The 17,706-nt window shown below is 34.8% G+C and overlaps 1 protein-coding gene and 1 non-coding gene across 3 annotated transcripts; both read left to right on the top strand.

Annotated features, from left to right (window-relative positions):
* Positions 1–27: 27 nt before the first annotated feature.
* Positions 28–121, top strand: TRNAY-GUA (transfer RNA tyrosine (anticodon GUA)). Its single transcript has 2 exons — positions 28–64; positions 86–121. It is a non-coding gene; the product is annotated as a tRNA-Tyr (tRNA).
* On the top strand, positions 114–15,936 carry LOC132299023 (actin-related protein 2/3 complex subunit 4). 2 transcript variants are annotated; one of them, XM_059795447.1, is made up of 8 exons: positions 114–321; positions 979–1,044; positions 4,745–4,815; positions 5,408–5,435; positions 8,325–8,399; positions 10,253–10,357; positions 13,774–13,863; positions 15,540–15,936. In XM_059795447.1, exons 1-8 carry the CDS (start codon positions 319–321, stop codon positions 15,627–15,629), a joined length of 528 nt encoding a protein of 175 aa, XP_059651430.1. In that variant the 5' UTR covers positions 114–318; the 3' UTR covers positions 15,630–15,936. The 2 variants fall into 2 exon arrangements, with proteins under 2 accessions (XP_059651430.1, XP_059651438.1); XM_059795455.1 differs by having other exon boundaries at positions 124–321; positions 4,745–4,797.
* The last annotated feature ends 1,770 nt before the right edge of the window (positions 15,937–17,706 follow it).

The following is a 17,706-nucleotide window of genomic DNA, read 5'->3' as shown; positions in this document are numbered from 1 at the left end:
GCTTTGTTTATGAGAATCATTTCAAAACCGACCTTAGCTCAGTTGGTAGAGCGGAGGACTGTAGTTGGTCGCAAGCCGTCAGATAATCCTTAGGTCGCTGGTTCGAATCCGGCAGGTCGGAATATTTTATTTTCGTACTTTTATGTTTTTTGAACGACACGTCTCTCTATTTACGAGGCGCATTTTAGCAACTTCTTCCCTTAACGTACACGGGAGTACAAAATCGCATCTCCAAGCACATCGAATCGAAGCTAAGAACTGATCTACTTGTAGCAGAGGCCGTTCTTCCATCGATTCATTTTTGCGCGCATTTAATCGATGGTAATACCAACTCTCTCTCTCTCTCTCTATATATATATATATGAATGTGTCGGTTTGGTTGCTGAGAAAATTGTAACATAAAGAAAAGTAACTTTGGTACTCTCAACTGTTTGGCCACCGATAAAACTTCAAAAATCCGCTCAGTTGATGATTAGTTGAGCTGAATTTTTTTATTTTTTTTAATCGAAACCTATCTAGCATAAACGTTAAAATTCATAATTTGATTGTTTTTATTTTTCTCTGTTTTATTGGTTTACCAGACGGTGTTCTATAGAATTTGGGATTCCACCAATGGGGGGCATTAGCCTGTATGGTATGAGGATATTTTGGAAATAAAAAAAAAAGGAAATTTGGGATTTTGGAATCGAATTTTTTTTTTCATATAGTTACGGTTTTGGGATCAATGGGAAAAAAACCTGAAGTAAGCAAAATAGTTGTTGAAAGCATGGTTGGCCGATAATTTTCATTCTTTTATAATAAAATATTAAAGATTTCAAAGGCTTTGAATTCTTTTCTTATCCTACTTTTTCTCAGCAGCCAAACACATTATGATAAATTCTGTTGCTGTATACTCCCAACTTAACAAGTCTTGTGTCAATGTTTCTAATTTAAGCTTTCCCATATATCATAAAGTACTTATAATTTTAACATTTCCAGGCGAACACACTACGATTGTATTTGACTTGCATAAGAAACACTCTTGAGGCTGCCATGTGTTTGCAGGTATGTATTATTTTGCTATTATTGATATTGATGATAAGATTAGAGGCTGGTTTTGTGATGTTTGATATCAGTGCATGGAGGGTGGTGGTTGATTAGTGATAAAATAACCAATAATGCTTGAAATGGTTATTGCAATATATTAAGTTAAATGATTGTTGTTCGCAAATTTGCATAATTAGCAGTGCGCAGGCAACAGAGTTGTCCACTTTAATGATAAAGCAGTTTTGATTTGGTTCTACTGGGATTGCATTGGTTTCAGATTTCGTTTTGTTGTCCTGTGAAAGTTCGAATCACTTCTTCCCCGTATACTTTGAAGGTATATCAGGCTTGGTCAGTTCAAACCCTTGTAACACCAGGTCCTAAATGTGCGATTTTTTCAATGGAACCACATAATTCTTAGATTAGATCAAAATAAAATTTGACACATAAATTTATTTGCTATCGGTTATGGTCTTTCCGATGTTCTCTTTTGCTTGGGACATCCCTTCTAAGTTATCTTGATTTTCAACTCTCCTTTTTATTGTTTGGCATGGGACTGTGCATTTGGAATTTCTTTTGTTACAAGTCTTATGACCATGTAATATTTATTAGTTTCAAGTCACTCACTTAGCCCCACATGTACGATAATATTGTCAATGGACTATCATAAGATTTTTACAAATTCAAGAGCTAGCTTACTTATGGATGCCATTCTTTTGATGAATTAGGTGGGAAGCTCTTTGCTCAATGTGATTAAATTTAAGTATACATCTATGTGGGACTTAGGGGACAACAAATTGGTTCGAAAATGTGTTATTAATCTACTTAGATAAGATGTTGAATACGTATTTTAATCAAAAGGTAGAGTACCATTACAAATAAGTTTCCGATTAATTTTTCTTGTTCATAGGCACAACAACAACAAAGGCAAAAATACCTCTGGGAAGTCATATAGAAGAAAGGTTCAGCAGCTTATTCTGCTCCTTAAATTTGGCAGCACAAATCTGTTTAGCCTTTCTCATCTGTTTGGAACATGGAGCCGTATCATCTATAAAGCTTGCCTTTTATTTCCTTGAATTTTGTTGTCTGCTACCTAGGCCTCAACAATGTCATTCAGAACTGTAAACATGCATAAAATCCAATCAGCAGAGCCTAAATAGGGATTGACATTATGCATTTTTAGAAAATGCAACCAGCAGAGCCTTAATCATAGCTATGCTTTTATATAAAATTGTAAATCATAAAAGGATCGATTACTATATATCTATTCATATGTATGTATCTATATCTATTGAACAATTTGAGCCTTAGGATTGATTTCTGTTGTAAACTAAGCCTAACTTGTTTCCTAATGATATTAAAGGCACTTTTCACATTTGAAATACCAGATTTTTATTTAGCGAATTAGTGCAAGGCTTTTATCTTGTAGCTATGTGTTAGCCCCTTGACGGTTGTCCAAGGGAAGACATGGGCATTTCAAGGCCATGCCATGTCTTGGGAATACTTTGGCTTTGGTTAGACAGCCATGAGGATGCTCAATGGGTTGTCAGCGTGCACAAGATGCTCAGCGTGCACACAGAATGCTTAAAAGGATGCTCGGCGTGCACTGGGGGTGCCCAGTGGCACTTCGTAAATATGGTGAAAAATGAAACTTGGAGTTTTGACTCGGGATCTTTATGGGAGGTACCTTGAGTCCATAGAAGCTGGTTGGCGCAGACGGCATTTAATTTGGATGTCGGGAAAGGCTTAAAAGGCCATTATGACTCCTCAAGCATGGGTGATGTTTACTACTGTCAGAGTGCTGGATTTCCTTAAGACTATACTAGGGGGGGGGGTCTGTTGAGCACATCGGTTGGGCTATGGCATGGCTTGCTTAGAGGGCTTTGCTAACGTGCATGGGCACGTGTTGCACCACTCCAAGATGGTTGCACAAGTGGGGAGCATCCAAGATATTGAAGGGCAAACAAGTTGGCACCGACATGCGCGCTGGTGTGCAGCGGCGCGTGTGCGGGCGTGCAGGTGGGCGCGCGGGCAGGCCTCCAACCTAGTGTGCGCGAGCGTCTAGCTCGGCGTGCGCACGAGCGTCCAGGTGGGTGTACAGCCACGGGCGCATGAGGGTTCAAACATGGCGTGCGAAGAAGGGCACTAGTGTGTGCGCCGGCGTGCACTTTGGTGTGCACCCGAGCGTGCGCACGGGCGTGCATGGCTTGGCACGCCGTGCACTCAGAGACATATATATGTGGGTGCAGATTGGTGGACTTGGCTTGGGCTAGGTTCACAAGGTTGACTCAGATGTGGCTAGAGCATGGACAACACAAAGTCATGGCTTGCGGTTGCAAGAGGTGGTGGCTTAGTGGGCTCGGTCGGTTGGGGGAAGTTACTAGCACTTCCCACTCATCATGGTAACTTCTCGTGGTTATGGTGGGGGTGGTTTCTTCCACTATGCAGAATGTAACTTCTTGTGGTTATGTGGCATGAGCAGAACATGCCAACAAGTCTAGCAGTTGGGCTTGTCAACTGCATTATAGTGCTGGCACATTTGGAGGGTGCCAGCACGACCCTAGGTGGATGGGGGTGTCATCCATCATCTTAGTGGACAGTTATGGGCGGTTTTGAGAGTGGCCTATATAATGCTAATGTGGGCTTTGTAGAGGGAACAGAGAAGAGGGTGTGAGCTTTGGTTGTTCCTTGTACGAACTCATGTTCCTCTGTAATATGTTTAACATGAGCAAAGGTTGGGGCTTGTCCCTGTAAACTGTGTGTGCCTTCTTTACATTTCTATACTGTGTGTATTGTGTTGTTGTGTTAGCTAAGACTTGGTGGCCCCAAGTGCCATTGCAGAGGCAAAAATTCGTGGTGTAATTTAGCCCTGTAACACTATGGCTTACAAGTTCTGTTACCTCATTGGTCCCTTTAAGATGGATTTTCTAGTAAGTTAAGCCATTCCTCCTCTTCTTCTTTTTATTTTTTATTTATATTTATATTTATATTTATTTATTTATTTAAAGGGATTATTCATTATATTGTTGTCCACGGTATTCTGTGAGTCTTATTTTGTGTTGGTAAGTCTTTTAATCTCTAGATGGAAATCTCCATCATAGCTTTTCATGGAAGCTTGAGCAATATCAAATATCAATTGGGAAGATGCAAGATTAGTTAATAACTAGTATTGTGAACTAAATTCGTTCGGAATTAAGGTGTACAGTTTTACTTCCTTTGAGGATAATTTAGTAGATGGAATAGATTTGAATACAAAAACACAAAAGCAACCAATGAGAGGCACATATCATTCACAAACTAGAGAAACGGAGTCGAAATACTCAAAGAACTTAGCAATATATCCTTTAGCATATTGTCACTTCTACTGTTTCCTTAAAATTATTTTAAACTCTAGCAAGCAAAGTTAGTTTTTTGGCCAAATATCAGATTACATATTACATTCTTTCACAAATGTGCCATAATTGAATTTTATTCTCTTATAGTACGATATAAAATCTTGTTATTGATGTGTTTCTGGTGATATTTAGTGGACTCACTAGCTAATTATCCTAATTTGGTTGTTAGACATTATTAAGACTTAAGATTTAGGTGAAGTTTCTGTTTGCCTTAAAGGCGAGGTACAATTGGAAGTATTTTTTCCTTTCAACCAATTTATTTTGCACAATTATACCAATCACGCAATGACTTGGTCATAATCCCTATGTTTCTGTTGTGGTTGCAGAACTTCCCGTGTCAAGAAGTTGAAAGGCATAACAAACCAGAGGTTGAACTGAAGTATGTTAACGCATTGTGGTTGGTTCTTTAGTTACTCTTACTTTCTTCTGCTGGTGATAGTAGCCAATTCTTCTTTATTATCTCCTTAACAAGTAAAGCACTTGCAGTCACAGTGAAAGAAACAGCCACAAAACTGCATATCAAATTATTTTCATCCTGGCACAAGAATGAAAAATATGTATAACATTTCTTACATGTTTAAATTTTTAACTAGTCTGTAAATAAAATATTAGTGTTCCAGGTTCCTTGTAAAATCTGATAGCTGGTAATTGGAGTTCCTAAAGCAGATTAACTGGGCATCTTTAGTAATATGTGTGGAAGAATATCATAGTGAATGAGAGCACAGAGCTTGACATCTAATTCTAAATAATATGAACTTTACACTTGTGGTTGATCTATGAAAATCACACTTGTGGTGAAGAATAAAATTGTAAGTGGTCAATGAAAAACATGAAATGATTAGTTATGCATTGTTCGCATCAGAATATATGTATATTACAGTTTTCATTTACATGTCCAACCTCAATGCCATGCAAATATTCAGTTTTGCAGAAAAATGTTGCATGTGGAAGGTTTTGTTTATTTATATATTTATTTTTGTATCTTTCAGGACCAGTGCAGAACTGCTGCTAAACCCTGTAAGAACCATTCCGTTGATACTAGATATAATACTGATTTTCATTTCTTTACCGTGATTTGTGTTAAAGTTGTTTTCCATTTATCCAGTAAAGCTTTTAAGTTGTGAAGTCTGCTCCTACTCCATGCAACTTTTGTTTCAAAAAGCTGTATTCATGAATTTTTATAACTGACATTATGTAGAGTTGCCAACTAGGTCAAGATTTCATTCACTGTTAAAGGCTAAGATTTCTATAGATGTCAATACATTGAAACTTTTGATTAACTGTGTTTTGGGTGATGGTATCTGTTTAGTTTCCCAAAAGATGAAAAGTCCATGGAGATTGCATCAGGCTAGTGAAATAATTTAGAAATCTGCTGCCAGCATGAACGATTACCCCCCTTTTCTTATGGCCTTCTGAGGAGAGGGTTTAAGGTTCCTTTCTTTAGAATATGTATAGAGACCAAGTGCTACCTGAATGTTTAATAGTGGAGCACGTTCAGTGTTTTAGTTTTTATGTTGCCATTAGTTGGAAAGGAATAAAGCAAGCAAAGAATGTTGTAGCCTGTAATTTTGTTCTCAAATAAGAATTGTAGAAATTTCTTATTTTCTTTTTTTTTTTTTTTTTTTTTTTTTTTGATAAGATTTCATAAAAGGCGCTCAAGAGGGGAGCGCTTCCAAAAGAATACACAAGACGCTAAAGGCGGCAACTGTAGCTTTAAGCTATCCACAAATAAAAATAAAGTATACAGTATATTGTATTTGAGTGACCAAATAGGAGTCTCCTCTCCATCGAAGGATCTCCTATTTTTGTCACACCACAAACCCCACCATAAACAAAGAGGAATGACCCTCCAAACATCCCTGACTCAATCAATACCTAGAGTTACTTGTTACTTATTTATCATTGATTTCTTTTATGTGCACTGCAGATGTAGCTTTGCTTGTTGTTTGTCTTTATAAAGTTATTGCTCATCATTAATGTCCAAAGCAGTCTATGCTTGAAGTTCTTATCTGCCATTCATTTGCTTCAATCTTTTGCCCCTCTTATAATAACCATTAAATTTTGCTCATTACTAATATTAAGTATCAATGGTAATTAAAACACTAATGCTGATGATAGTGATTTCAAAAAGTAAAATAAATAGATAAAATAAATAAATAAATAAAGGTAATTAATGTCAGATTTCATTACTTAATATAGTTGTTTTAGGAAAGGATCAGTACTATGGGAAGTTCTATGGAATTTCATTTGAAGGCGAAATTTCTCTACATTTTTTCTTCATTATTTTTCTCTGTTTGTGATAATTCATGATTCATTTGATGGCTATAGCATCTTTTATGAAGTGGGGTGATGACTTTGATGAGAATATTTTCCTGAATCAGTCTTGGTTTCATGAAATTGTCAAAGAAATGGAAGCGTTTCCTTAAACTAACTCACCAAAATTCATATTACTGTTTTAATAGATGATACTTAAATTTGTGTTCTTCCGATGATCAATTGACGAGTTTTGAGAGGATTCAAACAATTTTTGCGGTCTAACAGAGATATGGATGAGAAGATAGAAGCACCTTCAAGGGCCAAAAGTTATGCTAAAGCAAACAGTAACCTCCACAGTACCATGCTACAGAGTTGTTATAGTATTGTGTGCTATTGTACTGTTATAGTAGATTCTAGTTTGAAATGGAACCCATACATCAATTCCCAGATTGAGAAGCACTCTGCATGATGAGATAATTTATTTCTATTAGAGCCACTTCATGAGGAAGGAATTGACAACAGAAGTCAATATCTTGAATACATTGAACACGACTGTTACTGGATCATTAAGTAAACCCAGGACAAGCATCAGGACTAAACTTTCCTAAATATGCCAAGGCTTCTATCCTGCATTTCAGTTTGTCTTAAAAGTTAAAATTAGCTTAAGTTTTTGCATTGGCTTTGTCCTTGCTATATATATATATATTGAAAGTTCAAGCAAATGTACACGACCCACAATATTGCCCCTAGCAGGGATCGAACACTCAAACTCCCCTTGGGGGAGGAGAGATTTTGTCATTAATAATTTTAACAATTTGAGTTAGATGCCTGTGTCACTAGTCATTTGAAGTGTAAATTGCAGCTGCGTGTCTACTCAGGCTGATGGTTTATTGAGTCAAACTATGTTTAACATATCGTTGCTGAGGTTGCATCTTATCAGTGCTTAGGAACTCAAATTTTGTATTGAACAATACACAAACACACAAGCACCTAGAACCAGAAGAACCAGCAAGCTTAATCCTAGCTGTGTCTTTATGGATCAACTCATTGATTTCGAGATCTATAAGAGTTGACTTTTGAGTTGTTGAAGTCTCTTAAATCAAGTTTCTTATTTTCACTGTGACTGGATATCTTTTCTGATGTATGGTTTTAATAAAAAGTTCAGTGACAAATAGGCTGCCTGGATGTCAGTTCCCTCCCCCATATGGACTTTGATATCAGTTCCCTCCCCCCTATCTGTCTTTATGAATGATCACATATAGGCTGAAAATGTGTAGGTGAAGCAAAAATATTTTATTAGTTGGAACTTCCACCCTGTGTTGACTGAACAATGATACAGGCATTGATGTAAGTGAAGGAAAAAAACCTTCCACCTAATGCCTCCACCATCAGCGAGAGAGAACCATAAATGTTGTGCTTATTATTGTTTTGCTGTTGTACCTCGCTCTGTCTTTCTTTAGCTCCCAATTTGCTATATTTTGATATCTCATGCATTATTTGGAGTTTGCAAGTGATTGCATTTTATTTATTTATTTTTTATTGGAGTGTTGAAGGTAGTGGGTTATTGAGCCTGTAAACTCTTAAGTGTTCTTTCTTGATTTCTAACTTTTGTCAATGGACCGTATTTTATTTTGGCAATTTCTGTCTCAGGTTCTGATATGTCGAAATGAGGCTGAAAAATGTTTAATCGAAACTTCTATTAATTCAGTGCGCATAAGTCTCAAGGTGAAGTGAATTGATGTATATTTGGATATTATTGATTTCCTTTTGTTGCTTATGGATGAGATAATAAACTCTCAAAGCACATGGTGCCATCTAATCTTCCCGTATAACTTACATGTCATGGTGATTATATCTAATTTTATATAATACAACTTGCCTGGTGTACTTCCACTTTGCTGGCTATCAATAATTATCATCTTTATATTAATGTGTAAGTGAAATATATATGTTGGCATATAAGAATGATCCGACCATTACCCCATGCTGGTCTTGCTTATGCGTGGTATTAGGAAGGTGGATTTGTTTGTCATTATTTGCACAAAGTGATTGCTTTGAAACTTAAATCTACATTATCGCACTTGGCAGTGTAAGGCTTTTACAATGCCCCAAGCAATGACCCTCATTTGATGTTTATTGCTGCTATGAGGATCAATCAGACATAATTTTGAAAATTAATTGTGTATTGTCAATGCACTGAGAATGTTTTGCATTAGTGCTGCATAAAATGGTGCCACCAACAATTTAGGGTTGCAAGTAGAAGGCGTAACTTTGGTTGAATACTTGGATTTATAAATTTTTCATTGCGCTTGAACTTGGTATTGGCTTCTTATATATATATATATATATATATATATATGTAAAACTTTTGATGTTATTTGCACAAAACTTGCACTCTTAGACTCAAACCAATATTCTCATGCTTGCATCCAAGTTTTTACTATTGCTGTAGGCAATGTCCCCCATTTGTTCTTTTTTCAGATATTCGTATGTATGGATATTGGAACACGTCTTCTAAGGTCCAGATAGATGGTAACTGGCAAAAAAGTAATTCAAGAGCCAACTTTAAGTAGTTACAATTTTGAAGCTTTGTTGAGTCGAGTTGAAGGGGGTGAGAAAAATTGTTCATATTTGGAAATAAATTTGGGGAAAATTACAAGTGAAACTATATATATATATATATATATTGTTTTCCAATATATTATCAGTACATACTGTTGCAAGCTTTAACAAGTTAATTCAAAAAGTTGAAAGCCTAATTACATGTGTTAACAATCATCTACTTTAAAAGCTTAAACTGTTAGAGAGGGTTTAACTTTTAATATTTAAATCCTCCAACAACATGCAAAAGGCTCCAAAATTCATTATGTGAAATAGGGAATATGATTTGTTTCAGAACCTTAAACATATAAAACCTTGTAGCTGAGGTGTTTATTTCGGCAAATTTAAATAGATATAGTTGTTTTCCAGTCTTTGTGATGTGATGTTGATCCTATTTTCGGTTAACATATGAATAAGATGCCAATATGCCATTTCCAAGTGATTGCTTTTACACCCTTTTAAAGAGACGTAAGAGACATGGACTATAGTTCACAGTATGTATGCCTTTCATGACCTTCATGGGAGTTCAAGGAATTTTAGCAGTAATTGCAGGAATTGGAGGCATTTTTCTTGTAGTCTCGAAAAACAAGCCACATGGGATAAACCTCGAACATTTTAGAAAGTTGTTCTATGTCAAATCGTTAAAGCCCAAACCTCAAACATGAGTTCATAAGTTCATTCATTGTAGCTTGACCTAAAAATTAGCTCGTAGGACATATTAAGCTAAAAAAATTGACATATGAGAGAGCTTTCTTAACTGCTACAAGGTACTGAATCATATTTACTGGAAAAAGGTACTGAATCATCCTTTTTTGTCATTTTTTTTTTCATTTCTAGCATCAATCTTTTGTCATGTTCCGTCTCTTTCACTCCTACTGTGCTTTATATAGGACATTTCACATTAATACATAATCATAAAATATATAAAATTGAATGAACTTTTTTAACTTTTATCACCTTATATTCTTTTCTTATAGGTAAAGCAAGCAGATGAACTAGAAAACATACTAACTAAAAAATTTCTTAGATTTTTGTCGATGAGGGCAGAAGCATTTCAGGTGTTGAGGAGAAAGCCAGTGCAGGTATGAATCTCTCTCTTTTTTTTTTTGGTCTATGTAACATTCGTGCTGCTTGTGTTTATTAACTGGCAATAAATTTTTTTTTTAATAATATTTACAATATTGTCTAGAAAACAAAATAGAATGCCAATATTAGGTTGTTACAATGATGGCATGGATGCTGAATTTGATGTCCTTTCTTTAATTTTTTTTTTTTTTTTGTGGGGGGGGGGGGGGGGGGGGGGGGGTGGGGGGCATGATTTTTTATATTGCTTTAGATGTTGCTTCCAATAAACCTGACATTAGTCATGCAGTGAATATATCTGATGATCGGCCATTACAGTGCTATTCGAATCTCATAAAGTGCTGGTCTTGTAGTTTTCATATTATAAAACTATGAGGTTTGTATTTTGATACGATTTTATTGCTTCTAGGAATCTTATATTGATAGAATTTAATTTCATACTTATAGCAGGTTCTAGAGACTTACCATACGTCTTATTACTTTGTAAAGCAACAAAATTAGAGTGCATATGAATTCGTGCTACACAGCTTATAGTTATCTTAAATCTTCTTTGATCCATATGTATACCAAGCCTCTTCGTTTCCACTGCATTATGAACTGGGTGCAAACTTGTATCATAATTGGAACTATGAGTATTTGTCTTTAAATCTGAAGTGCACCCAATTTGAGTTCCAATTATTAGATAAAGACTGATAGACTATGAAATTCGGTAAGAATTGGTTCCAAATCCGAATGATCGTTCTTGATGAATGAAAAATATTATATTTACAATTTTGATATTGTCAACCATTCCTATCAAGGATTAAGTAATGCTTAGGAAAGATTGGAAGCTTGTTTTAATTTTGTCATCTAGAAAATGTGGTGTTTAAGCAAAGAATTGTACATGTTACCATCTTATTAGTGATGCTTGCACTGATACGTGTTAGGTGATTGAGCCGTGTGTTGGCTAATTCCTACTCAAAACTTGGGGTTGTAACTTGTGTCAAATGTCATGAGTCATCTGTTAAAACCATAAGAAGGAAATGAGAAGAACTAAGAACACACTATAAATCTCTCAAGCTCAATCATATATCTAGGAGAAGGTAAGTTGAGACCTTACATACCATTCATGTTCTAGGTAGTAGGTATGATGTTTAAAATGCTCAAAATACTGTTCTTAGAATGCTTTTCAAAATTAGGGTTTAATTTTAAAATTATTCTAAGAGTTTGAATGAGATTTTAAACAGGGAGTTTTTGCTAAAAATAAAAAAATAAAAAAAATAAAACAAAAACCTGAATTACCAAAGTCTCGATCTATTAATAATTTCCAATGAATTTTTTAGTAATGTCTAAAATCGAAACCTGGACAGTGACTTTGGATTGAAGTCTTGATTAATGAAAACAAAGCCAAGGGCACTCAATCAATGTCTCGATCGACCGATCTGTGTGGAAACACTTTTTGGGAAACCCTCTCAAAACAGAATTTTAATATCATACATTGGCTTCTTATATTAAAGCTACATGGCTATAACTATGTGTGGCAACTTGCCAACACAACTCAAGCACGACATAAAGTTAGCGGGTTTGGATTGACCTTAATCATATTCTTGTCATAATCGTGTCAACCAGCTTAATTAATTGTATTGTGTTCGTGTTTTGGAGCTCAACATGTTTAATCCAATTAGAATCATTTAATTAACCGTGTCATAATCGTGTCTGCTCATCCCAATTAACCCATACCTTTTTTTTTAACCGAATTACTATGGACATATTAGTTATATTCAATATAAACCCAATATGAATATACATGCGCTTCTTTTATTAAAATAGAATTCATATTTATTCTCGAGTTCCTTAGATCGTTTGATTATCATATCCTTAAATTCAGTTCTACTTTTATCTCTCACCCAAAAAAACATTCGACCCTTTGGATGAATTAGCAGCTTATGGAGATATATGTTGTTTGATAACCCAATTGAATATTTTAGAATGAAAATATCAACTGCTTATTCTAGGGACTGCGTTTGATACCGCAATTCATTATCACTTGGAAAGAGTCTGAATTTTAGGTCAAAGAAAATAGACTTTCACTGAATACTGAATTTACTAAGCGAAAAGGTGGTTTAAGCTTTAATCAATTGTACAAACGCATCCTTTAATTTTCAGTTTTACAAATTCAAGTTTAAAGACTACTCATTCAGCACTAAAATTTCAGTGGCTAAAATTCAGTTTTATCAAATAGCACCTTATATACTATTACAATGGTTCTTATCCAGTGTTCCTCGTTCATTGAGGATTGGGGTGGGGGAAACATAGTACAGACCTAACATTTGGTATTATTTGTACAAAAATGGCTGCCCTGATCCCTCGTAATTGCACCCAATTTCACACTTAATAGCCTGAGATTTTACCACAGCATCAAGCAATGGTCCTGAAGATCTGTACTTACTATTTTCACCCAATGTCACATGCGGGTTGTATAACATGGACACAACTCTGCAACAAGGGCCCAAGATACACTTCTCATTTGCAGACAATGCATAAAAAGTCAGATGGTGATGTGATATTGTGATTAAATTTTTATGTAATGTCTGCAAAAGAATAAGTGCAAAATGTATCTTGGGCCCCTCATTTTGAGTTGTATTATGCTGTGCCCACGTTAGCCAATGTGTGAAAATGAGCAAAATCCCATCTGGGGCTCTTGCAACATGGTCTGTAAATACCCTCTGTACAGTGATTGCATGTATGGGACTGTGGTTGAACATGGTTATTTCATTTGGCTGATTCTAGAAACATGCAGGCATTGAACAGTTACTGCATTGAGGTGATTCTAGAATTGTACGAGGGAAAACAGATTAGCTTATTTGCTTAATGATATATATATTTTCAAACCACATGACTTGTAGGATCGTTATCATTAGAGTGAGTAATCACATAAGTTAATTGAATTCTTAATCAATTGAGAGTACATTTTATTTATTTATTTTAATATATGGAATATGTATATTTATTTAAAGTTTTAGAATTGATTTTGGCAATGCTCTTCCGTTTTTTTTTTTTTTCCTAAATCAATGCTCTTCCGTTTTAGAAATAGTGGATGGAAATTACATATTAAACAAAGAGTTGTCAGTTTATTTTCTTTATGTATTTGCCAATTTGGTCTTGATGATTTCTCAGCACTACTAAAATGGGAATTCCACAATTTAATTTACTCTTTTTCTCGATCATAATTAAGATCATGGCACATATAAGGTCCGACTCACAAAATTTACCATATTATTTCTATTTTTTTTTTTTTTGCTTAAATTTTTTCCTTTTTGTGACATGTAATGATTCCTCCATCTTACTTCTAGATTGAATACTATTTTATATTTGCTTCACTTTGCAGGGATATGACATTTAGGTTGATACTATTTTTGGTTATTTCACTTTGCAGGGATATGACATTAGCTTTCTTATTACAAACTATCACTGTGAGGATATGCAAAAGCACAAGTTGATTGATTTTATTGTGCAATTCATGGAGGCAAGATCTCTATTAAATCTTAAAGTTGCTTTTGCTTTCTTATACTTCATTGCATATGCATCAATGGGGGGATGTACATGTAATTCCACCACAAATTAGTCATGTTCCCAGTTAAAAACTAGCAGACTTTGAGTTGAAATATAAGGCTTTTGTTGACTGAAGTTTTAGTGGATGTTTGACTCTTTCCTTTGAGAGATTCTCTTTTGGCTCTCCTTTTAGCTATATTCTCTTATCCCAAGGAGGTATTCCTCCACAGGCAGTTTTTCCCCCAAGAAAACCTGCCACTGACACGACGACAAATGGAACCTTAGCCGTTGATCGACCTTATGGTGGATTTATCAATAGCTTATTACACAGAATCCTATTTTTGTAGAACGGGTTGAAAGGGTGGGCACTATTAGTGGAGAGGAAGCAATAATTTAGGTTTTATCAGAATATTGAGAACCACACTTATAAGTTTATATTGCTTTTCTTTCGATAATATACCAATTTCAGTATTTCATTAAAGGCATGTAGCTGAAATGGAACTGTTAAGATGGATGAGTGGAGTAACTAGAGGAGATAGGGTCATTAATGAAAGTGTGAGTGGAAAATTAGGTGTGGCAACCCATTGGTGAGAAAATTCGAGAGAGTAGACATATATGGCTTGTACATATCTATCAGAGACCTAGTGACATGCCGATCAGTTGTAATAGAAGGTAAGAGACTGTGAGGGCGGCCAAAAATAACATGGGATGAGGTTATTAAAAATTATTTTAAAAAGTTAAATATAGTAGGTGAAATTGGCATGTAATGGAAAAGTTTGGAAGGAGAGAATTCATGTGGCTTACCCCATTCATATGGGATTGAGGCAGGATGTTTTCATAAATGTATCTTATCAAAATTTTGAATCATTTCTAGTGGTTCTTATTTTATGGAGTGGGTTTCATAATGGGTAGAATGTATTTTACCTTTATAGCGTTTTCTAGCTCCTGCTGGTGCAAAAACATTATGAACCATTAGGTTGATGATGAGAATACCAATCCTAGACATGCTTGAAGCCAGGCTGACTGCTTAATACTGTGATTACACAATCTGGCCCAGTTATTCAAAACGTTATACTTTTTTCATAACTATATTCCAAGTAATCATGGGTTTTACAAGAAATTTTGCTGTTCAGAGAATTGTACCCGGCTTGCTCTGTTTGTTTATTTGTTTAAGCTATAATTGCTGCGGGTATCAAATAATTTGTGCATTCAAGCCTCAGATCTGACACAAACTCTCGAGCACTTAAACTAGTTGCTTGTACATTGGAATTCAGAAGTCTTTAGGATGTGATGATATCATTAGTCAATATATGATAATATCGACCATTAGCATGTATATGCCGTTTTCTTTTTGTTGTAAATATTTCATCTATCTTACTTTATGGAAGAAATCATATTTTCTCTATCTTCTTCTCTACTTTCCAATTAGAAGCTTGAGGGTTTAAGTTCCTATAAGGGAGAGATGGGGGCGCAAAATTTATGGTAATGCCTGTTTATCTTAATTTTGCACCATTTATATTTAATTGGAAAACATTTGGTGGGTCCAAATTTTGCCAAGCATCCATGATGGTGCTAATTGAGTTCTGTCTGTTGATATTTCCTTTGTTTATGGTTTTTGGTGTTTTTTGTGTTTTTTTTTTCAAATTGCAGGATATGGATAAAGAGATAAGCGAATTGAAGTTGTCTGTGAACACACGAGGAAGGCTTGTGGCTACAGAGTTCCTAAAGCAATTCGTCTGATACTTGCAAAAGGTACCACACATTTGTATGAATCTGGTTTTTGTGGATCTTATCAAACCATTTTCTTCAAGAGTGTCTGTGACACAGCAAGAAGTTATATTTTGGTTGCTTCATGCTTTATGTTTGTTAGGATTCTGTTCCCTAGTGGTTCACCTTTTTGTTTGCCCAGTGAACCAATAATCTATCAAGACAAATATTCTGTATTTTTTTGTTTTTTTGGTTGTAAATTTTAAACTCATTTACTGTGTTCTTATTCTTGTAACCAGTGTAACAATTGACTGATATGAAGAAAATACGTTTTACTGAAGTTATTTGATCTACTCTAGGCGAATGGGAAGCCATGTACTAAGTCAAATAAAGCGAAAGCGAGAGCAAATTCGAGAGTGGGAGTGTGAGAGCAGTAGAATTAAGTCATAAATAGTGAGAATTTGAGTCAGATCGCGCGCGGAGCGTGAGAGCGACACCCATTGAGAAAGATTATGTGGCTTAGGCCATGTACATGACTGTGATTGTATTTTATACAAAGAAGCCAGCAAATGAAGGTTCATCATTTGGCTCATAAATGATATGATCAAACAAAAGGAGACCAATGAGAAAAAAACACAAAGGCCAAAGGAAGAACTTTTCTGTTGGGTTTCACAGCTGTGATTGGTTCATTGTTAACACTTTGAATTGTTAACACGTTGAATTTAGGATTAAATTTTACTTGCCTCTCTTGAAGTTTGTCAATATTTAAATAGATTTCCATGTCATAATTTCACTTACCTCCCATGTCAGTACTTTTTTACTGGTTTGTCCATGAAATGTTTGTTATTATTTCATGTATTAGAAGGGCAAAATGGTCAATAGGTTACATAAACCAGACCCTCAAGGGGCAAGAAAGATTATGAAATGTAGAGAGGGTTTATTTGAAATATTGACAAACTTTAGGAGGTAAGTGAAATTTACCCTTGAATTTATAGGTTATGTTAGATGAGAATCATGAGATTACTCCAATTAGTGAATCTCAAAAGTGACTACCTCTTATGTTAAATGCAGGACCTGCACCAAAACCTCTATGTGACGGACATACTTCAGCTCTATATGTATAACAAAAATCAGCTCTATATGTATAACAAAAATTGTTTTTAGACCGACACATTTTGAACACTCGACCAATACATCCTATAGTCTTTGACCTATATTAAAACAAGCACACGACATTTTGAAAACAATATTATGAAAGTGGTCAACCTCCGAGGAGCAGAGATATTATAGTACTATCATATATAATATATAATATAATATATTCTGTTTGATATTTGAATAGTGTCATCTTTTAACTTATTAATATAGAATTTATAATTATCTCTAAATATATAAATGAAAATTTATATTTATATTAACCGTGTTCATACCGTGTTTGTTTTACTTTTTTAAATTTAACGAGTCGTTGTATCATGTCCTTGTTTTGTATTCATATCTGTATCTGTGCTTCTTTGTTCAAAAGTAATGATTTTTTTAGTTATTGGTGTTTTATCAATCAGGTTTTAGAAAGTAGTAGTTGTATTGTTTGAGAGTATTTCATAACACAAGCACGACCCATTGTCTGATACTTAGTAAGGGATTCAATTCTCACCCCCATCAACTAGCCTCTTATTTTTTAGGTATGTAGTATGGATACGAGATACAAACACGATACGACACGAATATGTTGACTCATCAAACTTTAAAAAAGTAGGACACGGTTACGACATGGACACGAATACATATAAATAAATAAAATTTATACTATCTATTCAGAAATAATATTATAAAACTTTAATTCATTTATAATTTTTATACTAAGAGTTACTCTGAAATGAATTAGAAAATAAAATTATGTCATTATTGTAATGATTTTTATATCATATATACCATTATTTTACTACTTTGTCACGATAGTATTCATATTATTTTTAAGATTAGTGGATAGACTTGTGTTAAAAATGTTCAAGAAGTGTTCGAAAAGTGTCAACGAAGTGTTCAAAATAATAAAATTAAATTTTATTTATGGACACATATATGAAGTGTCGGACACGTATCCAAAAAGTGTCGG

Source organism: Cornus florida, unplaced genomic scaffold, assembly GCF_030987335.1.
Source record: "Cornus florida cultivar Cherokee Brave unplaced genomic scaffold, ASM3098733v1 CherokeeBrave_3.0.0_Hap2_Chr01, whole genome shotgun sequence".
Lineage (NCBI taxonomy): Eukaryota > Viridiplantae > Streptophyta > Magnoliopsida > Cornales > Cornaceae > Cornus > Cornus florida.
Note: the sequence above shows the minus strand (reverse complement) of the source record. Positions and strands in the feature narration are given on the sequence as shown.